At 39.0% G+C, this 21,592-nt stretch overlaps 1 protein-coding gene across 6 annotated transcripts in view; it reads left to right on the top strand.

Annotated features, from left to right (window-relative positions):
• FARS2 (phenylalanyl-tRNA synthetase 2, mitochondrial) overlaps window positions 1-21,592 on the top strand; it is a 535,122-nt gene that overhangs the window by 207,572 nt on the left and 305,958 nt on the right. For 5 of the 6 annotated variants that reach the window (XM_063097242.1, XM_063097245.1, XM_063097244.1 and 2 more), the window contains one exon: window positions 75-206. The exons of the other annotated variant lie outside the window; for it this stretch is intronic. In XM_063097242.1, the coding sequence (XP_062953312.1) occupies window positions 75-206 (132 nt within the window). The remainder of the gene's footprint in view (window positions 1-74; window positions 207-21,592) is intronic. 6 annotated transcript variants of the gene reach the window in all.

Below are 21,592 nucleotides of genomic sequence, written 5' to 3'. Positions count from 1 at the left end.
CTGAAGGGCAAATTTGATCACAAGAAAGGGTAGACTGTCTTTTTCACTCTTTGTTTTTTGTGGCATCTTTGCAGGGCTGGAGATAAGATGGGTAGACTGCTACTTTCCTTTCACCCATCCTTCCTTCGAAATGGAGATCAACTTCCATGGAAAATGGCTAGAAGTTCTTGGATGTGGGGTGATGGAACAACAACTGGTCAATTCAGGTAGAAAAGAATGCCACATTCTATTTACAGGCTCTCTCTTCTCTTGTAGCCTATTCTGCTTACCCTTTTGCAGGTATTTACAGATTCCTGTAGGGGCAGCATCTGCATCTTTCCCTCCTCTGATTGCCCTGTCAGCTTATCCCTGACATTGAACTCTGGAAAAGCTTGTTTCTCACATCTCATTTTGTAAAGACTTCTTGTCTTTTTTTTTTTTTTTTTTTTTAAGATAGTTTATTGTACATATATGTGGGGTACAAAGTTGATTTTCAATAGTTGAGTACAATGTGTACAATGTGGTTAGATCAGGATAATTAGCTTATTCATCGTTATAGTACATAATCATTCATTGTGTTTGTTAACCAATTCCTCATTAACCCCACTCCCTTTCCCTTTCCCCTCCCCTTTTCCACTTCTAGTAACCACAGCTCTTTTCTCTCCTTCTAAAAGTTCAACATATTACTGTGATTGTTGTTTCATTCTTTCTCTCTGTCTCTCTTTATTGTTTATTTGTTTATTTATAGATTCAGCTCCCACTTATGAGTGAGAACATGTGGTATTTCTCCTTCTGTACCTTGGTTGTTTCACTTAGGATAATTTTCTCCAGGTTCATTCATGTTGTTGCAAATGGCAGAATTTCATTTTTTTTATTGCTGAGTAGTATTCCGTTGTGTATATATACCACAATTGCCTTATCCAGTCATCCATCAATGGGCATTTAGGTTGGTTCCATAGCCTGGCTATTGTAAATAGAGCTGTGATGAACATGGGAGTGTAGGTATCCCTTCAATGTCATGATTTCCAATCCTCTGGATATATCCCCAATAGTGAGATTGCTGGATCATATGGTAGTTCTATCTGTAGTTGTTTGAGGAACCTCCATACTGTCTTCCATAATGGCTGTACTAATTTACAGTCCCACCAGCAGTGCAGAAGGTTTCTGCTTTCTCCATATCCTTGCCAGCATTTGTTATTCTGTCTTTTTTATAACAGCCAGTGTGACTAGGGTGAGGTGATATCTCAAAGTGGTTTTGATTTGCATTTCCCTGATGATTAGTGATATTGAGGATTTTTTCATATACCTGTCGGCCATTTGTATGTCCTCCTTTGAGAAATGTCTATTCAGCTCCTTTGCCCATTTTTTAATTGGATTATTTGTTTTTTTTGCTGTAAATTTGTTTGAGCTCTTTGTGTATTCTGCATATTAATCCCTTGTCAGCACATAGTTTGCAAATATTTTCTCCCATTCTGTAGGTTGTCTTTTTACTCTGTTGATTTTTTCCTTTACTGTGCAGAAGCTTTTTAGTTTGATATAATCCCATTCATTTACTTTTTCTTTTGTGTTTGTGCTTTTGGGGTCTTATTCATAAAGTCTTGCCCAGTCCTACATCCTGGAGTGTTTCCCCTATGTTTTCTTATTGGAGTTTTAGAGTTTTAGGTGTTATGTATAAGTCTTTAATCCATTTTGAGTTGATTTTGGTTTATGGTGAGAGGTACAGATCAAGTTTCATTCTTCTACATATGGATATCCAGTTTTCCCAGCACTATTTATTGAAGAGGTTCTCCTTTCCCCGTTGTATGTTCTTGGTGCCCTTGTCAAAGATCACTTGGCTGTAAATATGTAGGTTGATTTCTGGGTTCTCTGTTCTGTTCCATTGATCTGAGTGTCTGTTTTTATGCCAGTACCATGCTGTTTTTGTTATTACAGATTTGTAAGATAGTTTGAAGTTAGGAGGTGTAATGCCTCTGGCTTTACTTTTTTTGCTCAGGATTGCTTTGGCTATTTGGGATCTTTTGTTGCTCCATATGAATGTTAGGATTGTGTTTTCTATTTCTGTGAGGAATGTCTTTGGTATTTTGATGGGGATCACATTGAATCTGTAGATGGCTTTGGGTAGTATGGACATTTTCGCTGTATTGATTCTTCCAGTCCATGAGCAAGGAATGTCTTTCTGTCTTTTTATATGCTCTTTAATATCTTTCAGCAGTGATTTGTAGTTTTCAGTGTAGAGATCTTTCACCTCCTTGGTTAGATTTATTCCTAGATTTATTTTTTTTCTTTTCGGTGACTATTGTATATGGGCTTCCCTTCTTGATTTCTTTTTCTTCTGGTTTGTTGTTGGAGTATAAAACTGCTACTAACTTTTGTATTTGGATTTTGCATCCTGCAACCTTACTGAATTCGTTTATCAGCTCTAAGAGTTTTTTGGTAGTCTCTTGGATTATCTGTACATAGAATCAGGTCATTTGCAAACAGGGACAGTTTGATTTCATCTTTTCCTTTTTGGATGCCCTTTATTCTTTTCTCTTATGGGATTCATGCCAGGGATGCAAGGATGGTTCAACATATGCAAATCAATAAATGTGATACACCACATGAACAAGATCAAGAACAAAAACCGTATGATCATCTCAATAGATGCAGCAAAAGCATTTGACAAAATTCAACATTCCATCATGATTAAGACTCTCAACAAATTAAGTACAAACAGAAGGTATCTTAACACAATAAAAGCCATATGTGATAAATCAACTGCCATTATCATCTGAATCAGGAAAAACTAAAAGCTTTCCCCTTAAGAACAGGAACAAGACAAGGATGCCCACTGTCACTACTCACAGGAGCCTTCTTGTCTTTGCAGATCTTCCTTGTCAGCACTTGGCTGCTGGATTTGTACTTTGTGATTCGTATTTGTTGATATGTAGCTTTGTAATTGCCCCACAGGTGTCTGATACATGTCACAGGAGTGCAGTTTATCTTCCAAACTATTTAAGAACAAAGCCAATGCATAATCTTTTCGTTCTTATTGCAATTAGTGTAGTGCCCCCAAATTCAGCATATATTTCATAAATACAGTAAAACACAATATGAAAACACTTAGTCCCATCAAGCTTAGTTGTTCACCACCCTTATTACTGGAGTGCTGTCTGACCAAGGGAGAGTGGAAAGACAAGATTGATGATTGAATTCTACCCATATCTGTAGGTACTTGAGAAAGGTCTTTCAAGCTCTTTTATGCAGGACATTGCTAATAAAAATGATTGCTTCTAGACTTAATTTCAGAGCTGTGAATTTTTTTAAAAAGTCACGGTCAGAATTAAATGAAAAAATATTTTTTAGAGTGTAAATCCTCCAGGGAAAGTGAGTTGGGATAGGGCATTTTAGCTCATGCATAAGCGGGAAGTACTGGGCGGAGAGGAACTGATACGGACTGTCGTGGGACCCCTATCCCCACCCCTGCTCCCATAGAAGGATAATTGCTGTGTGGCTTTGGAGGGCAGCTCTAGCTCAGGGTTGGTCACAGGCCTCCTGCAGCTGAATGGAGAAGAGAGGTCCTTCTTGGTGACTGAGAGGCATGGATAGACCTTAGGTAAAGGTGTGATACTGGCCTCGGGGTTGGAGAGTGAGGATGCAGTGAGAATGCAGAGACAGGGCGGTATGAAGTGCAGGAGCCTGTGTTACTGGGGCCAGGAGACTGGAGGCTGGGCCTCTCCTCTTACTCCCCCTACCGTCCTATGTGAGGGGCCCGCAATCAGGAAACTCACAGGTTCCTCTCCATTCTGCTGGGGAAGGCTTGTGGGGAAAGCCCAGCACAGTGCCAGAGGCTTCATGGATGGTTTTCAAATATTTAAAGGGCTGTCCCAGAGGAAAGGGAGCCCAGAGTCACAATTAAGGCCTGAGAGTAAGAGTGGTGAGGCCTGGGCTTGGAGTCTGGAAACTCTGTCCATTGACAGCCATGTGTCTTCAGGCAGGTTGCTTAGGCCCAGTGGGCTTTAGCTCTCCCAAAGATACCACCTTCAAAGTTTCATCTTGAGGGTTAATGAGGTAATACATTTCAAATGCTTAGAAAAGGGTCTGGCCCACAGTAAACATTCAATAAAAACTAATTGCTGGTGTTGTCATTTAAAAATTTTTTCTAATAGAGCCGTTTATCAACAGAGGGACCCCTTAATAGGAAATATTTAAACAGGGGCTGTCCTACAGGTTATAAAAACAATTTCTAATCAAGTAGAGCTAGATCATCTCTTTGATCTTTAGTCATCCATGATTCTAGATTGAATGCTTTTAGAGGGGGAAAAAAAAAAAAGAATAACAAGAAACAGGAAGAAAGGAAAGTCAGCCTAATAGACGTGTATATATATATATATATAGCTCAATAGAAAACACAAAATACTGGAAACAAATATGTGAGATTTAATCTCTCCTTGAGTGGGAGCTGACTTCAAATACTTCTGTGGTGTTTTGTTTTTGTTTTTGTTTTAGACAAAGATTTGAATGAGTCCTAGCCTTCTTCCCAGGAGTGCCTGGTGTCAGGGGCCAGAGCTGGGAAAGCAAATGAGGGGATGATCAGCTTCTATCGGTTGTCACGTGGAATTGTGCTTCCTTGTGCATTTTCCAATAACCTCAATGTGTTTTTATGAGGTTTATTCACACGGTAATTGGCTGAATATAGTTATCTGAAACAGGTTTCCAAGTCATTATTGCACATTAATGAGACTGCTGTTCTACAATTAGATCAGTCACGTCAGGTATTCTTGAAGAAAATGGCAAAGTAAAAAAATAAATAAATAAAAAAGACACCTAAGATTCAAATATGTTTGATTGATTCATAGTGATGGTAGGGTGTGCTTCAAGGTGTGGAGAAGTTGTATGCATAAAATTTGAATTAAATATCTTGCAAGAGAGGAAAGCTAAAATGGAAGAAGAGATGATTTTATATAAGAAATTCTGTGTAGGTTTTGCTGTTTGAAGTTGAAGTTATTATGACAAGATTCTACTCTGTGTTCTCAGACTTGATTGTGTTTTGATGTTTATAGTTAAAAATTTTAAACTATGTGCCTAGCAGTCACTAACAACAATCATTATTTGCAAGTATAGCTAATTTTTTGTTTTTTGAGTTTGTACAGCATGGAGAAAGACAGGCTATGTATATTTCATCCTTCTAGTTCAGTTTTGCCTTCTTTCTCTCTCCTCCCTCCCTCCATCCCTCCCCCTCCTCTCCTTTCCAAGAAGCATTATAACTGATGGTTGTAGATTGTCCTTTTTTAAGGTTCTTATAGAGGTGCGAGTACATGCTGAGATAACCAGAAACCAAAGACACTGATGGAGCAATGGTAGTAACAGAGTTGAGCCCTCACTGTATGCCAGCATCCCATAAAGCATGCTTTATGTGCTTTCTTTCATTTAACCTTGATAACAAGGCTCTGAGGTGTTTAAAGCCCCTTCACAGAACCTGAGAAAGGTGATCTGAATTGTTGTGCTAGTGAAACTTGCCCAGGTCTTTCTGACAACAGTCAACTACTGGACTGTGCTACCCGAATAGTAAACTGCATGATTTTGAAGTGGCTAACAATTTATTTCAAATAAACCGTTCTGCCTAACATAGAAGAAGAACTGAAACAAAATGAAACAAACAGCAAACAAAACTCTATTTGTTTTGTAATTATTTGTTACCTCTAAAAAAGAGCTGTTGCCACTATGTATATTATCCTATGATAGAGTGCATTTAATTAAAGCATGGAATTGGATTGCTAATTTGAACAGTCAATGAAAACATTTTCTTACACATATATGTGTTTTCTAAAGCTCTTGTAAATGGCTTATAGAATGTTAGTTTATTTCTTCTTCCTTAAGTGATAATGTGTTCATCACTTTTGAAGTGATGAGACTCCTGAGATTTAGTAATTGTGATGTGAGTGGTGACTGTTTTCATGATGATTTGATTGTTTTTTCCTCGGGGAGGTGTTTTGAGGATGGTACTGAGTCACGTCCCCAAATACTACACGCTTATTTCCCACTGGGCTGACTCATGCTGCTTATGTTGTTTCATATAGTATATGGAGCATGAACATCTAAAACTATCACCAGGGGTGACTGTGGGCTGTGATCGTGCCAGGAAGGAGTTTACCATTTATTGAACCCCTGTGAAGTTTAGAAAATTGTACATAGGCCAAGGGGGAGAAAAAGCTCTATAGTAGAAAATAACTCTTTAAAAATGGGATCTCCATCCTTAACTCTTTGTTAAAAATTTAAAATTGACACTTTTGGGAAAATCTTGTAAATACATACATGAACAGTTTCTGGTTTTAAACAGTCATCATTTATCATTTGTTTTTCAAATATTTCTTGACATCCTTCCAAGGTTATAGAAAAGTGAATAGCATTGTCCCTGCCTTAGAGAATATCTTAGCACACACGGACATAAGCAAATGGTTACAGCCCCATGTGGTTGAGTATTTGTAACAGAGGTACAATGGGCAGAGTGAGGGGTAGGTAAGGGATTAGAGAAGACTGTGCCAGGGCTTTATCCTGGTTACATTTAGGATGAAATGTTGATGATACAGGTGTTTGAAATGTGTGTCCCACAATAAGTTAGGTGCCTGTTTGCAAGGAAGCATATACTTAGTCTTTGCTTGATGCCCAGCTAGCATACCTAATGCTTCTTTTCCTATATAAGTGTGACTCTATTTCCAATGTGTTCCTCTTTTTGGCAGCTGATCTCTGTAGCCTCCACACACACTCACATGATTCAGTGTTGTTAATCTAAGGTGTTAAACTTTTATTTCTTTCTTTACTATTATTTATTTATTTTAAAAATTAATATTATCATCTTTTTACATTCTATGATGTTGCAGAGCAGTTCGGAGGGGGGGAGGGGAAAGGGGAAGGAAATGGCATGGAAGAAGGAGGAAGGAGGAGGGGTGGGATTGAGGCCTGTGGCATCACCCCCATCCCCACAGGGGAGACCAGAGGGCTTCCAGTGGGGGCTTGGTCATTGCTGGGCTGGGTGCAGATGTCAGGGGGGTGTGGCAAAAGCCCTCACCTCCCATTACCCCAGCTTGGGAACCTGGAGCCCTTCTTGCTGCAGTTTGGTGGTTGTTGCTGGGCTGGTTGCAGGTGTTGGGGGGGCTGTCACCGAAGCCCTTAGCCCCCCACTGCTCTAGCTTGGGATAGGCTGAGGCATTTCCTGTGGTGGCTTGGTGGTCGTCGCAGGGCTGGTTGCATGTGTTGGAGGGGCGTGGCTGAGGCCATCGGTCCCCCCACCACCCCAGCTTGGGAGAACCTGGGTCACTTCCTGCAGCAGCTCAGTGGTCATTGCTGGGCTGGTTGTGTGTGCTGAGAAGTGTGGCCGAGGCCCTAGGCCCCCCACTGCCCTGGCTCATGAGGGCCAGGGGCGCTTCCTGTGGTGGCTCGGTGGTCGTTGCTGGGGTAGTTGCACGTGTCAAGGAGTGTGGCTGAGGCAGTTGGCTACCACCCTTGGGACTGGTTGCAGGTGTTGGGGTGCATGGCTGGGGCGCCCGGCCCTCCCACCTTTCTGGCTTGGTAGCCCAGGGGACTTCCAGTCCTTCTAGGTGTTATAGGTGTTCTTTGGTGAAGTGAAACCTTTACTAGTTAATATCAAAACTTTGTCTCTGGTTGTGGGTATTTTGTTGTTTCTTTCAGTTCTGTGTTGGATTATTTGCTGTTCCCACCACTTGCACTGGAACTAATTTGTTGTTTTTTGCTTACTTCTAAAGTGGGGGAACTTCCTGTGGGAACCAGCACTTGAACTCTGTGGTTGAGGTAAGTTGCTGCTTTGCTGCTGATTCCCTGGGGAAAGCTTTTTGTGCAGCTCAAGTTTTAATGGTTGATTTTATAGGTACTTCCGGCTCGTGAGATCTGGTACAACTGGGTTGTATAGAAACTCTGGTTTGGGCCTGAGTCTTTTCATCAGACTGCTCCCCATGCAATTCTATATTCCTGACCAGTCTCCTCTGAGTGGGCCTGTTCTGATTGGGGGCAGATCAGCTGTCCTTGCTGTGCCCCAGTGTTCTCCTGATGGGCCCGTCTCCCCCCCACCCTGTACTCCAAACACTTCCCATGCACTGGTCTTTTATGATGACTCACTGGCCTCTGAGTGGCTCCTTTTTTTCAGTTGTTGTGGCTCCTTCTATGTGGGTCCACGGGAACCCTATTAGTGGTGTTGCTGTCCTGGGGACCACCAAGGGCCTCTTCTCCCCTGCTGTCTCTAAGCAACTTCATCTTAAGGGCACAGCTGCGGCTTTTGCCAGCTCCTGCTTTGTGCACTCAGCAGCTCCAGTCTGGAAGCAGCTGGGATTGGAAATAGTTGGAGCTGTTCGTTCTTTCTCTCATTGTGGCTTCTCACACCTTCATGCACTCTGTAGCTCTCTCCTCCTCTTCCCCTAAGTTCTAGCAGCACCTGCTTGGCTGTCATTGCTTTCTTATAGTTGAAAATTGGTTGATTGGTAGGAGACAGTGACTCTGGGAACTGTCTATTCCACCATCTTGACTGGAAGTCCTACATTGCTAAACTTTTAGATGGTATGGGCCAAGGCTGTACCAGGCATGGTGTTAAATTCAAGTAGATATGCTATTTATGTAGCTAGCATCTTTCATGTGTAGGACACTGTGCTAGAGCAACAGAAAGTTACAAGAATGGATAAAGTATGCCTTCTCCTGTGAAAATTTATAGTATGGTAGGGCAGGTAAGATTATATCATTAAGCATGGTCATATGTAGAACTGCAATTTGTGAGAGCATGCTTTGTGAGATGAGATGAGTGAACTGTGTCCATCAGTTGGATGAGTGGAGGCTTCACAGAAGAGGTGGCTTTTGAGCTGGGGCCCTCAACAGTGTTTCTGAGGTGTGCACCTGGTGTCACCTGGAGAGCTTACTTATGATGTCTGTTCATGGAGCACCAGAGTCTAAAGGTTTGGGATGGGTACTGGGATGTGCATTTGAAACAAATGCTCTGGATAGTTTTTGTGAATGGCCACACTTTGAAAGCCCTGTCTTTAGGACAGGTTCAATATTTTTCCCAATTTTTGGGGGGTTTAATTAAAGTATTCTGAACTGCACATATTCAAAGTGTGCCATCTGATCAGTTTTTGACATATGTATACAGGTCATCACAGTCAAGATAATAAATGTTTTCATCACCTTCCAATGTTTTCTTGTGCCCTTTTTGTAATCTGTCCCTCCCTCCACCACTGTCTTCAAGCAACCACTGACCTGCTTGCTGTCGTTATAGATTAGTTTGGATTTTTTAGTATTTTATATAAATGGAAGCATACAGGATTTATTCTTCCTAGCTGGTTTCTTTTACTTGGCACGTAATGGTTTGGAGATTTATCCATATTATGTGTATCAATCAATGTTGCTATGAATATTTGTGTAACAGTCTTTATGTGGACGTATATTTTTATTTCTCTTGAGAAAAAACCTTGGAGTGGAATGTTCTGAAAATGTCAGTTAAATCAAGATAATTGAATGGTGTCGTACAGTTCATCTATGTCTAGTGATGTTTTTGGCATTAGTATTCTATCAATTGCTCAAAAAAGGAGAGTTAAAGTTTTACACTATGATTATAGACTAGTCTATTTGCCCTTTTATTCTGTCAATTTTTCTTCATGTTGTTTGAAGCCATATTGTTAGGTGCATACATTTTTGTAGCTGTTATGCTTTCTGGATGAATTGCCCCCTTTTATCATTGTGAAATATGTATCTTTATCTCTGGTAATTCTCTTTCTTAAAGTATGTTTTATTTATATTAAAATATTCATTATCACCTTATCTTCCTCCTTCCCAGTTACCTTTATGTTGTTATAGTTACATGTTATGTTGTTATATCTACATGCATTGAAAACCTCATCACTCAAGTGTTATACCTTTTTCATTAAACAGTCACATTCATTTTAAAGACTGTAAGAGGCAAATAGTATTCTTTTCTGTGTACCACGCTACTTATCATTTCTCTTGCTCTTCCTTCACTCCTGAAGATCCATATTTCCTTTCTGTATTTTTTTTCCCTTTGGTATGAAAAACGGCATTTCTTACATACTGTGTCACTGGTGATAAATTACTTAATGTTCCTTTATCTGGGGATGTTTTTATTTCCCCTTTACAAGAAGGATATTTTTATTGAATATAGAATTCTGAATTGATGGCTTTTTTTTCTCAGCAATTTAAAGATGTTCCATTGTCTTCTGCCTCTATAGTTTCTGAAGAGAAATCTGTAATCATTTCAATAATTGTTAACCCGCAAGTGCTGTGTTGTTTTTCTCTAGCTACTTTCTAAGATTTTTTTTTCTGTCTTTGCTTTTCAGCAGTGTGATTTTATTTTTATTATTCAAAATATTTTAATATTTATTTGTATGTATATGTGGGGTATAGTGCATTGTTTCAATATATGCATATACATTTATTTGTATGTATATGTGGGGTATAGTGCATTGTTTCAATATATGCATATCCTATTCACTTAGGATAGATAGCATAGTTCTGTAGCTAATAGTCCACCATTTTTTCCTCTTCCCCCTCCCCACTCCTCTGATAACCATTATTCTTCTCTCTACTTCTATGAAAACCACTTTTATATTTTTTGCATTTCACATATGAATAATATCATGCAGTATTTGTCTTTTTGCACCTGACTTCACTTAACATGATAGTTTCTAGTTCCATCCATGTTGCTGAAAATGATAGGAAATCATGTTCTAAATAGCCGAGTATTCCATTGTGTATATATACCACAGTTTTTTTACCCATTTATCCGTTGATGAACATTTAGGTCAATTCCATTCCTTGGGTATCATGAATAGTGCTGTGACAAATATGGGAGTGCAAGTGTCTTTTTGGTATATCAATTTCATTTCTTTTAGGTATATACCAGTAGTGGGATTGCTGGGTTTTAGGGTAGATCTATTTTTAGTTCTCTAAGGAACCTCCATACTCTTTTCCACGTTGGTACCAAGTTATGCTCCAACCAGCAATGTATGAGAGTTCTTTTTCCTCCACATCCTCACCAGCATTTGTTATTTTTTTGTCTTATTGATGATAGCCATTCTAACTGGAGTGAGATGATATCTCATTGTGGTTTTAATTTGCATTTCCCTGATGATTTGATGTTGAGGATTTTTTCATGTGCCTGTTGGCCATTTGTATGTCTTTTTTTGAGAAATGTCTGTTCAGGTCCTGTATTAGTCTGTTTTGTGTTGCTATAACAGAAATACCTGAGACTGGGTAATTTATAAGGAAAAGAGTTTGATTTGGCTTATGCTTCTGGAACAGCTGCATCTGGCATGGGCCTCAGGCTGCTTCTATTCATGGTGGAAAGTGGCAGGCTGCCGGCAGGTACAAGCAGATCACATGGTGAAAGGAAGCAAGAGAGAGAGAGAGAGAGAGAGGAAGTGCCAGGGTCCTATAAACAACCAGCTCTCGTGGGAACTAATAACGCAAGAACTCACTCATTACGCCTTCCACCTAGGGAGAGCACTCATCTATTCATGAGGGATCTGTCCCCATGACTCAATTAGTTTCCATCACTGCCACATTGGGGATCAAATTTCCACATGAGTTTTGGAGGAGACAACACATCGAAACTCCATCAGGTCCTTTGCCCATTATTAAATTGGGGTTATTATTATTTTTCTGCTCTTGAGTCATTTAAGTTCCTTATATATTATTGATATTAGCCTCTTGCCTCATGTGTGGTTGGGAAACACTTTCTCCCTTTCTGTAGGTTGTCTCTTCATTTTGTTGACAGTGTCCTTTGCTGTGCAGGAGCTTTTTAGTTTGATGTAGTCCCATTTATCTATTTTTGTTTTAGTTGCCTGTGCCTTCCCACACACAGGCAACTAAAACAAAAATAGATAATGGAAGCACTGTGCAATTCCCTTTTGTTTAGTGTTTCTCCTATGTTTTCTTCAAGTTATTTCATAGTTTTGGTTGATTTTGAGTTGATTTTTGTGTATGGTGAGAATAGGGGTCTAGTTTCAATCTTCGGCATGTGGATATCCATTTCTTCCAGCATCATTTCTTGAAGTGGCTGTCCTTGCCCATCGTATATTTTTGGCACCTTTGTCAAAATTCAGTTGGCTGTAAGTGTGTGGGTTTATTTCAGGGTTCTCTATTCTGTTCCATTGGTCAATTTGTCAGTTTTGATGCCAGTACTATGCTGTTTTGGTTACTATAGCTTTTTGAAGTCAAAGTGTGATGCTTCCAGCTTTGTTCTTTTTGTTCAAAATTGCTTTCATCATACAGGGTCTTTTGTATTTCCATACAAATTTTAAGATTGTTTTTTCTATTTCTGTGTAGAATGTCATTGGTATTTTTTAAAAATATTTTATTTTATTTTGTCAGTATATAATGTGGTTGATTATTGTAGCCAATTACTAAAACCTCCCTCCCACCTCCCTTTCCCCACTCCCTCCAATAATGTCCTTTCTGTATGCTTGTCATATCAGTTTCAACGAATTGTAATTGTTATGTCTTCTCTCCACCCCCCTGTTTTTTTTGTTTATTTATTAATTTATTTTTAGCTCCCACAAATAAGTGAGAACATGTGATATTTTTCTTTCTGTGCCTGACTTGTTTCACTTAATATAATTCTCTCTAGGTCCATCCATGTTGTTGCAAATGGCAGTATTTCTTCTTTTTTATAGCTGAGTAGTATTCTGTTGTGTAGATATACCACATTTTCCATATCCACTCATCTGATGGTAGACATTTGAGCTGGTTCCAACTCTTAGCTATTGTAAAGAGTGCTGCGATGAACATTGGGGAACAGGTATACCTTTGACTTGATGATCTCCATTCCTCTGGGTATATTCCCAGCAGTGGGATAGCTGGGTCATATGGTAGATCTATCTGCAATGGCTAACTAAAAAAAGAAGAGAGAAGATCTAAATAACACAAATTAGAAATGAAAAAGGTGATATTACAACTGATACATCTGAAATACAAGGAATCATTCGAGACTACTATAAACAACTATACTCCAACAAATTTGAAAATCTGGAGGAAATGGATAAATTTCTGGACACACACAAGCTCCCAAAACTGAGCCAAGAAGATGCAGAAAATCTGAACAGACCAATAACAATAAAGGAGATTGAAGCTGTTATCAGAAGGCTCCAAACAAAGAAAAGCCCAGGACCAGATGGATTCACAGCAGAATTTTACCAAACATTCAAAGAGGAATTGACACCAATTCTTTACAAACTATTCCAAAAGATTGAAACAGATGCAAATCTCCCAGACTCATTCTATGAAGCAGCCATCATCTTGATACCAAAACTAGGTAAAGATACCACTAAAAAAGAAAACTACAGGCCGATATCCTTGATGAATATAGATGTAAAAATCCTCACTAAAATACTAGCAAACAGAATACAGCAACACATATGTAAAATTATTCACCATGATCAAGTGGGAGTCATCCCAGGGATGCAAGGTTGGTTCAACATATGCAAATCAATAAATGTGATACACCATATTAATAAAATCAAACACAAGGACCACATGGTCATCTTTATAGATGCTGAAAAAGCATTTGATAAAATTCAACATTCATTCATGACAAAGACCCTCTATAAGTTAGATATAGATGGAAATTATCTCAACATAATTAAAGCCATATATGATAAACCCACTGCCAATATCATCCTGAATGGGGAAAAGCTGAAAGCTTTTACTTTAAGAACAGGAACTAGACAAGGATGCCCTCTCTCACCACTCCTATTCAACATGGTGTTGGAAGTACTAGCCAGAGCAGTCAGAGAAGAGAAGGAAATAAAGGGCATCCAGATTGGAAAAGATGAAGTCAGACTGTCCCTGTTTGCAGATGACATGATCCTATATATTGAACAGCCTAAAGCCTCTACAGAAAAACTCTTGGAGTTGATAAAGGATTTCAGCAAAGTAGCAGGATAACAAAATCAACACACAAAAATCAGTAAAAAAAAAATACTTAGGAATTGAGTTAACCAAGGAAGTGAAAAATCTCTATAATGAGATCTACAAACCACTGCTGAGAGAAATTAAAGAGGACACAAGAAGATGGAAAGATATCCCATGCTCTTGGATTGGAAGAATCAACATTGTGAAAATGTCGATACTACCCAAAGTGATATAGAAAGTCATTGGTATTTTGTTAGGGATTGCATCAAATGTGTAGACTGCTTTGGGTAATATGGATGTTAATTCTTCCTTCCCATGAACATGGGATATCTTTCCATTTATTTGTATGCTCCTCAGTTTCTTTCAGCAATGTTTTATAGTTGCATTGTAGAGGTCTTTCACCTTCTTCATTAGATTTATTCATAGGTATTTCATTTTTGGGGGTAGCTGTTGTGAATGAGATTACTTTCTTGATTTCTTTAGCTATTTCATTGTTGGCATATAGGAAGGCTATTGATTTTTCTAGTGTTGATTTTGTACCCTGCCACTGTGCTGAATTCATTTATTCATTCTTGTAATTTTTTGGAGGAGTCTTTAGAGTTTTCTTTGTGTAGGATCATGTCATCTGCAAATAAGGATAGTTTGACTTCCTCCTTTGCTGTTTGGATACCTTTTTATTGCTTTCTCTTGCCTTATTGCACAGACTAGGACTTCTGGTACTATTGTGAATAAGAGTAGGGAAAATAGGCATCCTTGTCTTATTCTAGATCTTAGAGGAAAAGCCTCCAATTTTTGTCCATTCAGTATAATATTTATTATCTGTGAGTTTGTCTTATGTGGACTTTATTGTGTTGAGGTACATTCCTTTGCTACCTAATTTGTTGAGTGTTTTTATCATGAAGGAGTGTTGGATTTTATCAAATGCTTTTTCTGTGTCTATTGAAATAGTCATATGGTTTTTTCCCTTTATTCTGTTGATGTGATGTATCTCGTTTAAAGATTTGTGTATGTTTAACCATCTTTGCATCTCTGGGATGAATCCCACTTGATTGTGGTGTGTGATCTTTTTGAAGTGTTGCTGGATTCTGTTTGCTAATATTTTGTTGAGGATCTTCACATCTGTGTTCATTAGGGATATTGGTCTATAGTTTTCTCTTTTTGTTGTGTCTTTTTTTCGTTTTGGTATGAGGGTAATGCCAGCCTCATAGAATGAGTTTGGAAGTATTCCCTTCTTTTCAGTTTTTTGGAAGAGTTTGAGAAGAATTGGTGTTAATTCTTCTTTAAATGTTTGGTAGAATTTGACTGTGAAGCCATCTCATCCTGGGGTTTTCTTTATTGGGAGGCTTTTGATTACTGCTTCGATCCCATTACTTGTTATTGGTCCGTTTAGGTTTTCTAGTTCTTCATGGTTGAATCTTGGTAAGTTGTATGTGTCCAGGAATTTATCCATTTTTTCTAGGTTTTCCAACTTGTTCGCATATAGTTTTTTTATTAGTCTCTTATGATTCTTTGTATTTCTGTGGTATCAGTTATAATGCATCCTATTTATGATTTTATTTATTTGAGTCTTCTCTCTTTTTTATGTTAAAGATTTATCAATTTTGTTTATCCTTTTTTTTTTTTTTTTTTTGATCAGTAAGGGGATCGCAACCCTCGGTAACACACTCAGCCACTGAGCGCACCGGCCATCCCTATATAGGATCCGAAACCGGCGTCTTCAGTGCTACCAGCACCGCACTCTCCCGAGTGAGCCACGGGGCTGGCCCTTGTTTATCTTTTTGAAAAACCAACTCTTTGTTATATTGATCTTTTGTATTTTTTTACATCTCTAATTTATTTATTTCTGCTCTGATCTTTGTTATTTTTCTCCTTCTACTGATTTGGAGTTTTGTTTGTTCTTGTTTTTCCAGCTCCTTGAGGTGTAATGTTAGGTTATTTGAAGTCTTTCTTCTTTTTTGATGTGGGCAATTATTGCTATAAACTTCCCTCTTAGAGTTGTTTTTGCTATATCCTATAGGTTCTGGTATGATTCATTTTTTGCTATATCCTATATGTTCTGGTACGGTTCATTTTCATTTGTCTCCAGGAATTTTTCTTTTTCCTTTTTGATTTGTTCTTTGATTTATTCATTGTTTGGAGCACGTGGTTTAATTTCCATATATTTGTATGATTTCTAGTGTTCCTTTTGTTGTTGATTCCTAGTTTTATTCCATTGTAGTCAGACCAGGTAATTGATGTGTGTTTTTTAAAATTTGTTGAAACTTGTTTTGTGACCTAACATATAGTCTATTCTAGAGAGTGTTCCATGTGCTGCTGAGAAGAATGTGTATTCTGCAGCTGTTGGATGAAATGTTCTATAAATGTTCAATTGGCCTAGAGTGGAGATTAATTCTTATATTTCCTGGTTAATTTTCTGTCTGGATGATATATTCTCTGCTGAAAATGGAGCATTAAAGTCTCCAGCTATTATTGTGTTGGAGTTTATTTCTCCTGTTAGGTCTGATAGTAATTGCTTTATATAACTAGGTGTTCTGGAGTTGAGTTTGTATATATTTAGAAGTGTTATATCCTCTTGTGGATTATCATTTTGTAATGACCTTCCTTATCTCTTTTTACTTTCCTTGGCTTGAGGTCTATTTTATATAAGTGTAGCTATTCCTGCTCGTTTTTGGTTTCCATTTGCATGAAATATCTTTTTCTATCTCTTCATTTTCAGCCAGTGTGTTTCTTTATTGGTTAAGTGACTTTTTTGTAGGCAGCATATTGTTGCTTCTTTTTTTGAAATTCATTGAGCCACTCTGTCTTTTAATTGGGGTATTTAATTTGTTTATATTTAGAGCTATTATTGATATGTGGATACTTGTTACTGCCATTTTGCTATTCTTTTTCTGGTTGTTTTGTGGATCCTTTTTCTGGTCATACTGTCTTCCTTTGGGGTTGAGTGATTTTCTCTAGTTTTACGTTTTGCTTTCTTGCTATTTATTTTTAGTATGTCTCTTCTAAGTTTTGTATTATGGTTATCATGGGGCTTACAAAAAACATTTATAGTTATAATAAATTATTTTAGACTAATAGCAAATTAAGTTTGATATCTAAGAGAAAAGAAAAAAAATACAACTGTAGGCTTTGGTGTCATTTCCCCCACTTTTTGACAATTTGTTATTTCAAGTTACATCTTTTAATATTGCCTTTCTCTTATGTGGTTGTTGTATATGTTAGTGTCTTGCTAGGTTTGTCCTTTAGTCTTCATATTAAGTATGTAAGTAATTTATTCACCACTCTTATGACATTGGAATATTCTGAGGTTGTCTGTGAATTTTCTTTACTAATGAGTTATGTATCTTCAAGTGTTTTCTTGTTGCTCCTTAGAATTGTCTTCTTTCAGATTTAAGAACTCCCTTTAGCATTTCTTTTAATGTAGGTCTAGTGTGGATGAATTCCCTTAGCTTTTGTTTGTCTGGGAATGACTTTATTTCTCCTTCACATTTGAATGTTAGTTTTGCTGGATACAAAATTCTTGGCTAACAGTCTTTTTTCTTCAGCATCCTGGATATAACATCCCATTTTCTTCTGGCCTGTAGGGTTTTTATGAGAAATCTGCTGAGAGGCATATTGGAGCTCCATTGAATCTTATGTGTTTCTTTTCTCTTGTTGCTTTCAGTATTCTTTCTTTGTCTGTGGTTTTTCGTTATTTGATTATGGTATGCCTTATGGTGTTCCTCCTTGGACTGACTTTGACTGGCAACCTCTGAGCTTCCTATACCTGGATGCTGTCATCTTTCTCCACACTTGGGAAATTTTCAGCCATTATTTTCTTGAATATGCTTTCTACATCTCTCCCTTTTTCCTCTCCTTTGGGTATGCAAATTGCACAGAGGTTATTTTGCTTGAAGGAGTCCCATATTCGCTATATTTGTTTCATTTTTTTCTTATCCTTTTTTCTTTTTGCTCGTCTGATTGCATACTTTCATGTATTTTATCTTCGAGCTCACTGATTCTTTCCTCTGTTTGATTAAGTCTACTGTTGGAGCTTTTACAGCATTTTTCAATTCAGACAATGCATTCTTTATTTTCTAGAATTTCTATTTGTTTTCTTTAAATTGATTCTGTTCCTTTGCCAAGTTTCTCATTCTGCTTCTGGATTATTTTCCAGGTATTATTTAATCTTCTTCCTGTATTTTCTTGTGACTCCCTAAACATCCTTAAGAGGGTTATTCTGCATTTTCTGTCAGACATTTTATAGATCTGTTGTTCCTCTACATTTGTTGTTGGTGCTTTGTTTCCTTGGCAGCAACACGTTTCTCTGTTCTTTCTTCATCTTTGTGTCTTTATGTCTTTATGAGTCTAGGCATTTGAGGAGACTGCTATTTGCTGCTGATTCTCTGGGGAAGGCTTTTTGTGCAGAGTGTTAGCCACTTCTGGGTCTAAACTATGTGGAAATTTTGGCCTGGGATGGAGTCCTTCCTGCAGATTGAGCCCCCTGTAATTCTGTTCTCCTGACTGATTTCCACTGTGGAGACCAGCTGCCCACGCTGTGCCCAGAGTTTCCCTGGTTGGCCACCCATCCCTTGCACTCCCATTGCTTCCTGTGGGACAAGCCATGTGCGTGTTCCTCAGATAACTCACTGGCCTCTGGGAGGATCTTTTCCTTATTTGGTTGTGGCCACTTGCTTCTATATGGGTGAGGGAATCCTGCCAGTGGACTTTATGGCCTTTGGGCTGGTATGATGCACTCTGTAGCCCTGCAGACTCTCCCTTGCAGACTCCAAGCAGGTTTATACAAAGGGTGCAACTGTGGCTTTCCCTGTCTCCATACCAGGCTGGCTCAGAACAATAGGTGCTAGCCCTACATCCTCTAACTGTTGCCTCTCATGCCTTCATGAACTCTGCAGGTCTCTCCTCCTCCTCCTCCAGCTTGAGTGGTTCTAGTTTGGCGGTCTTTGCTTTTTAATAGTTGTAAATTGGTTACTTGTGGGAGCATGAGATGCTGATAATCTATTCTGCTGTCTCAGTAATGTCACTGCAGGAACAGCAGCAGTGTGATTTTGATATGTCTAGGTATGTATGATTTTCTTCCTTTCTTTTTTTTTTTTCTTTCTTTTTTTTTTTTTTGTTGGTGACTGGCCTGTATGGGGATCGAAACCCTTGACCTTGGTTTTATCAGTACCACACTCTAACCAAGTGAGCTAACTGGCCAGCCCTAGGTATGGTTTACTTTAAGTTTATTGAACACTCATATTGCATCTTTTGATTTTGTCCCAGGAGAGCCTTAGACTCTGCTCACATTTTTTCATCTGTTTCTTCTGGTTATATAATTTCTATTGATGCATCTTCATTTTCATTGACTCTTTCCTCTGTCATCTCCATTCTGCTACCATGATCATTAAATTTTTTATTTCAGAACTTTTTTGTTTGTTTTAAAATTTATATTTGGTTCTGTTTCCACAGTTCCTATTTTTCTGCTGAGAATTTCTACATTTCCATTACTATCAAGTATGTTTTTTTTTAATCTCATAAAGCAAACCATAGTTACTTTAAATGATCTGTCTGATAGCTCCAACATCGAGTTTTCTTGAGATTGATTTCTGTTGAGATTTGATCACATTTTTCTGGTTCTTTATCAAGCAATTTTGGATTGTATGCTGGGTATTTTGAGTGGTGAGTTGTGTACACCTTGGGTCCTATTACAATCCTGTAGTGACTGTTGCTATTTCAGTAGGTTATCCACCTGGTGAGATTTAAGTTTGACTTGCTTCCTGTGAGCAGTGATTCACATCTCAGTGTAAGTCTCTGCTGTGCTGATTTGTGTCCGTCCTGCACATGTTTACTTTGGGGGCTAGCCTGAAATCTTCTCAATGGGCAGAACTTCGGGCAGCGCACCTGGTTGTGCACTTTGCTTGGAAGGAGAAATGGCCAGATGTGTGATTATATACTGATTCACGGGCTGTAGCCAATGGTTTGGCCAGGTGGTCAGGGCTGTGGAAGGAACATGATTGGAAAACTGGTAAGAGGGAAATTTGGGAAGAAGTATGTGGGTAGACCTCTCTGGGTGGGTAAAGGATGTGAAGATATTTGTTTCCCATGTGAATGCGCATCAAAAAGTGACCTCAGCAGAGGAGGACTTTAATAATCAGGTGGACAGGATCTGTAGATACTAGTCAGCCTCTTTCTCCAGCCACCCCTGTCATCACCCAGTGGGCTCATGAGCAAAGTGGCCATGGTGGCAGGGATGGAGGTTATGCATGGGCTCAGCAACATGGACTTTTGCTCACCGACGCTGATCTGGCTACAGCAACTACTGAGTGCCCAATTTGCTAGCAGCAGAGACCAACACTGAGCCCCAGATATGGCACTATTCCCCAGGGTGATCAGCCACCCACCTGCTTGTAGGTTGATTACATTGGACTGCTTCCATCATGGAAGGGGAACTGTTTTGTCCTTCCTCGACTAGACACTTGCTCTGGATATGGATTTGCCTCCCCCGCATGAAATGCTTCTGACAAAACTACCATCCATGGACTCACAGAATGCTTTGTTCCCCATCATGTGTTCCACACAGCATTGCTTCTGACCAAGGAACTCACTTCACGGCTAAAGAGGTACAGCAATGGGTTAATGCTCATGGAATTCACTGGTCTTACCATGTTCCCCACCATCCTGAAGCAGCTGGTCTGATAGAACAGTGGAATGGCCTTTTAAAGTCACAGTTACAGTGCCGGCTAGGTGACGGTACCCTGCAGGGCTGGGCAAGGTTCTCCAGAAGACTGTATATGCTCTAAATCAGCACCCAATATATGGTACTGTTTCTCCCATAGCCAGGATTCATGGGTCCAGGAATCAGGGGGTAGAAATGGCAGTGGCACCACTTACCATTACCCCTAGGGACCCACTAGCAAAATTTTTGCTTCCTGACCCCACAACTTGATGCTCTGCTTGTCTAGAGATCTTGGTTCCAGAGGGAGGAATGCTTCCATCAGGAACACAAAAATGATCCCATGGAACTGGAAGTTAAGGCTGCCACCTGGCCACTTTGGGCTCCTCATGCCTCTGAGTCAACAGGCTAAGAAAGGAGTTATGGGGTTGGCTGGGGTTACCCAGACCACAAGGGGAAGTTTTCATACTGCTTCACAATGGAGGTAAGGAAGATTTTATCTGGAGTACAGGAGATCCCTTATGATGTCTTGTAGTACTACCATGCCCTGTGATTAAGGTCTATGGAAAATTACAACAATCAAATCCAGGCAAGACTGCAAATGGCCTAGACTCTTCAGGGATGAAGGTTTGGGTCACTTCACCAAGTAAAGTACCATGACCCGCTGAGGTGCTCACTGAAGGCAAAGGGAGTACAGAATGAGTAGTAGAAGTAGGTAGTCATAAATACCAGCTTCAATCACATGACCAGTTACAGAAACAAGGATTGTAATTGTTCTCCCTGTTGCGTTAAGAATGTCTCTATGTCTGTACACTGTACACACATTAAGCAATTATTTTTGTTTTTGTTCCTCTTATTCTTTATCATGTACCTTGAGATTTACTGACTTTATACCGATATTTAAATATTGTTAACCTTACCTCATAGTATTTGCAATTTTAAGTTATGGGATATTGGAGAAGGGTAAATATCATCTAAGGATTTTACCCCCTCTTCTTGGAAAGGGATTAATGCGTTTCAGTTGTATGCAGGATAGTTGTGTCATGTTAGGTGAAA

This window comes from Cynocephalus volans, chromosome 5 (genome assembly GCF_027409185.1).
Source record: "Cynocephalus volans isolate mCynVol1 chromosome 5, mCynVol1.pri, whole genome shotgun sequence".
NCBI classification, from domain to species: Eukaryota; Metazoa; Chordata; class Mammalia; order Dermoptera; family Cynocephalidae; genus Cynocephalus; species Cynocephalus volans.
The sequence above is the reverse complement of the archived record's forward strand: the minus strand, read 5'-3'. Positions and strand labels throughout refer to the sequence as shown.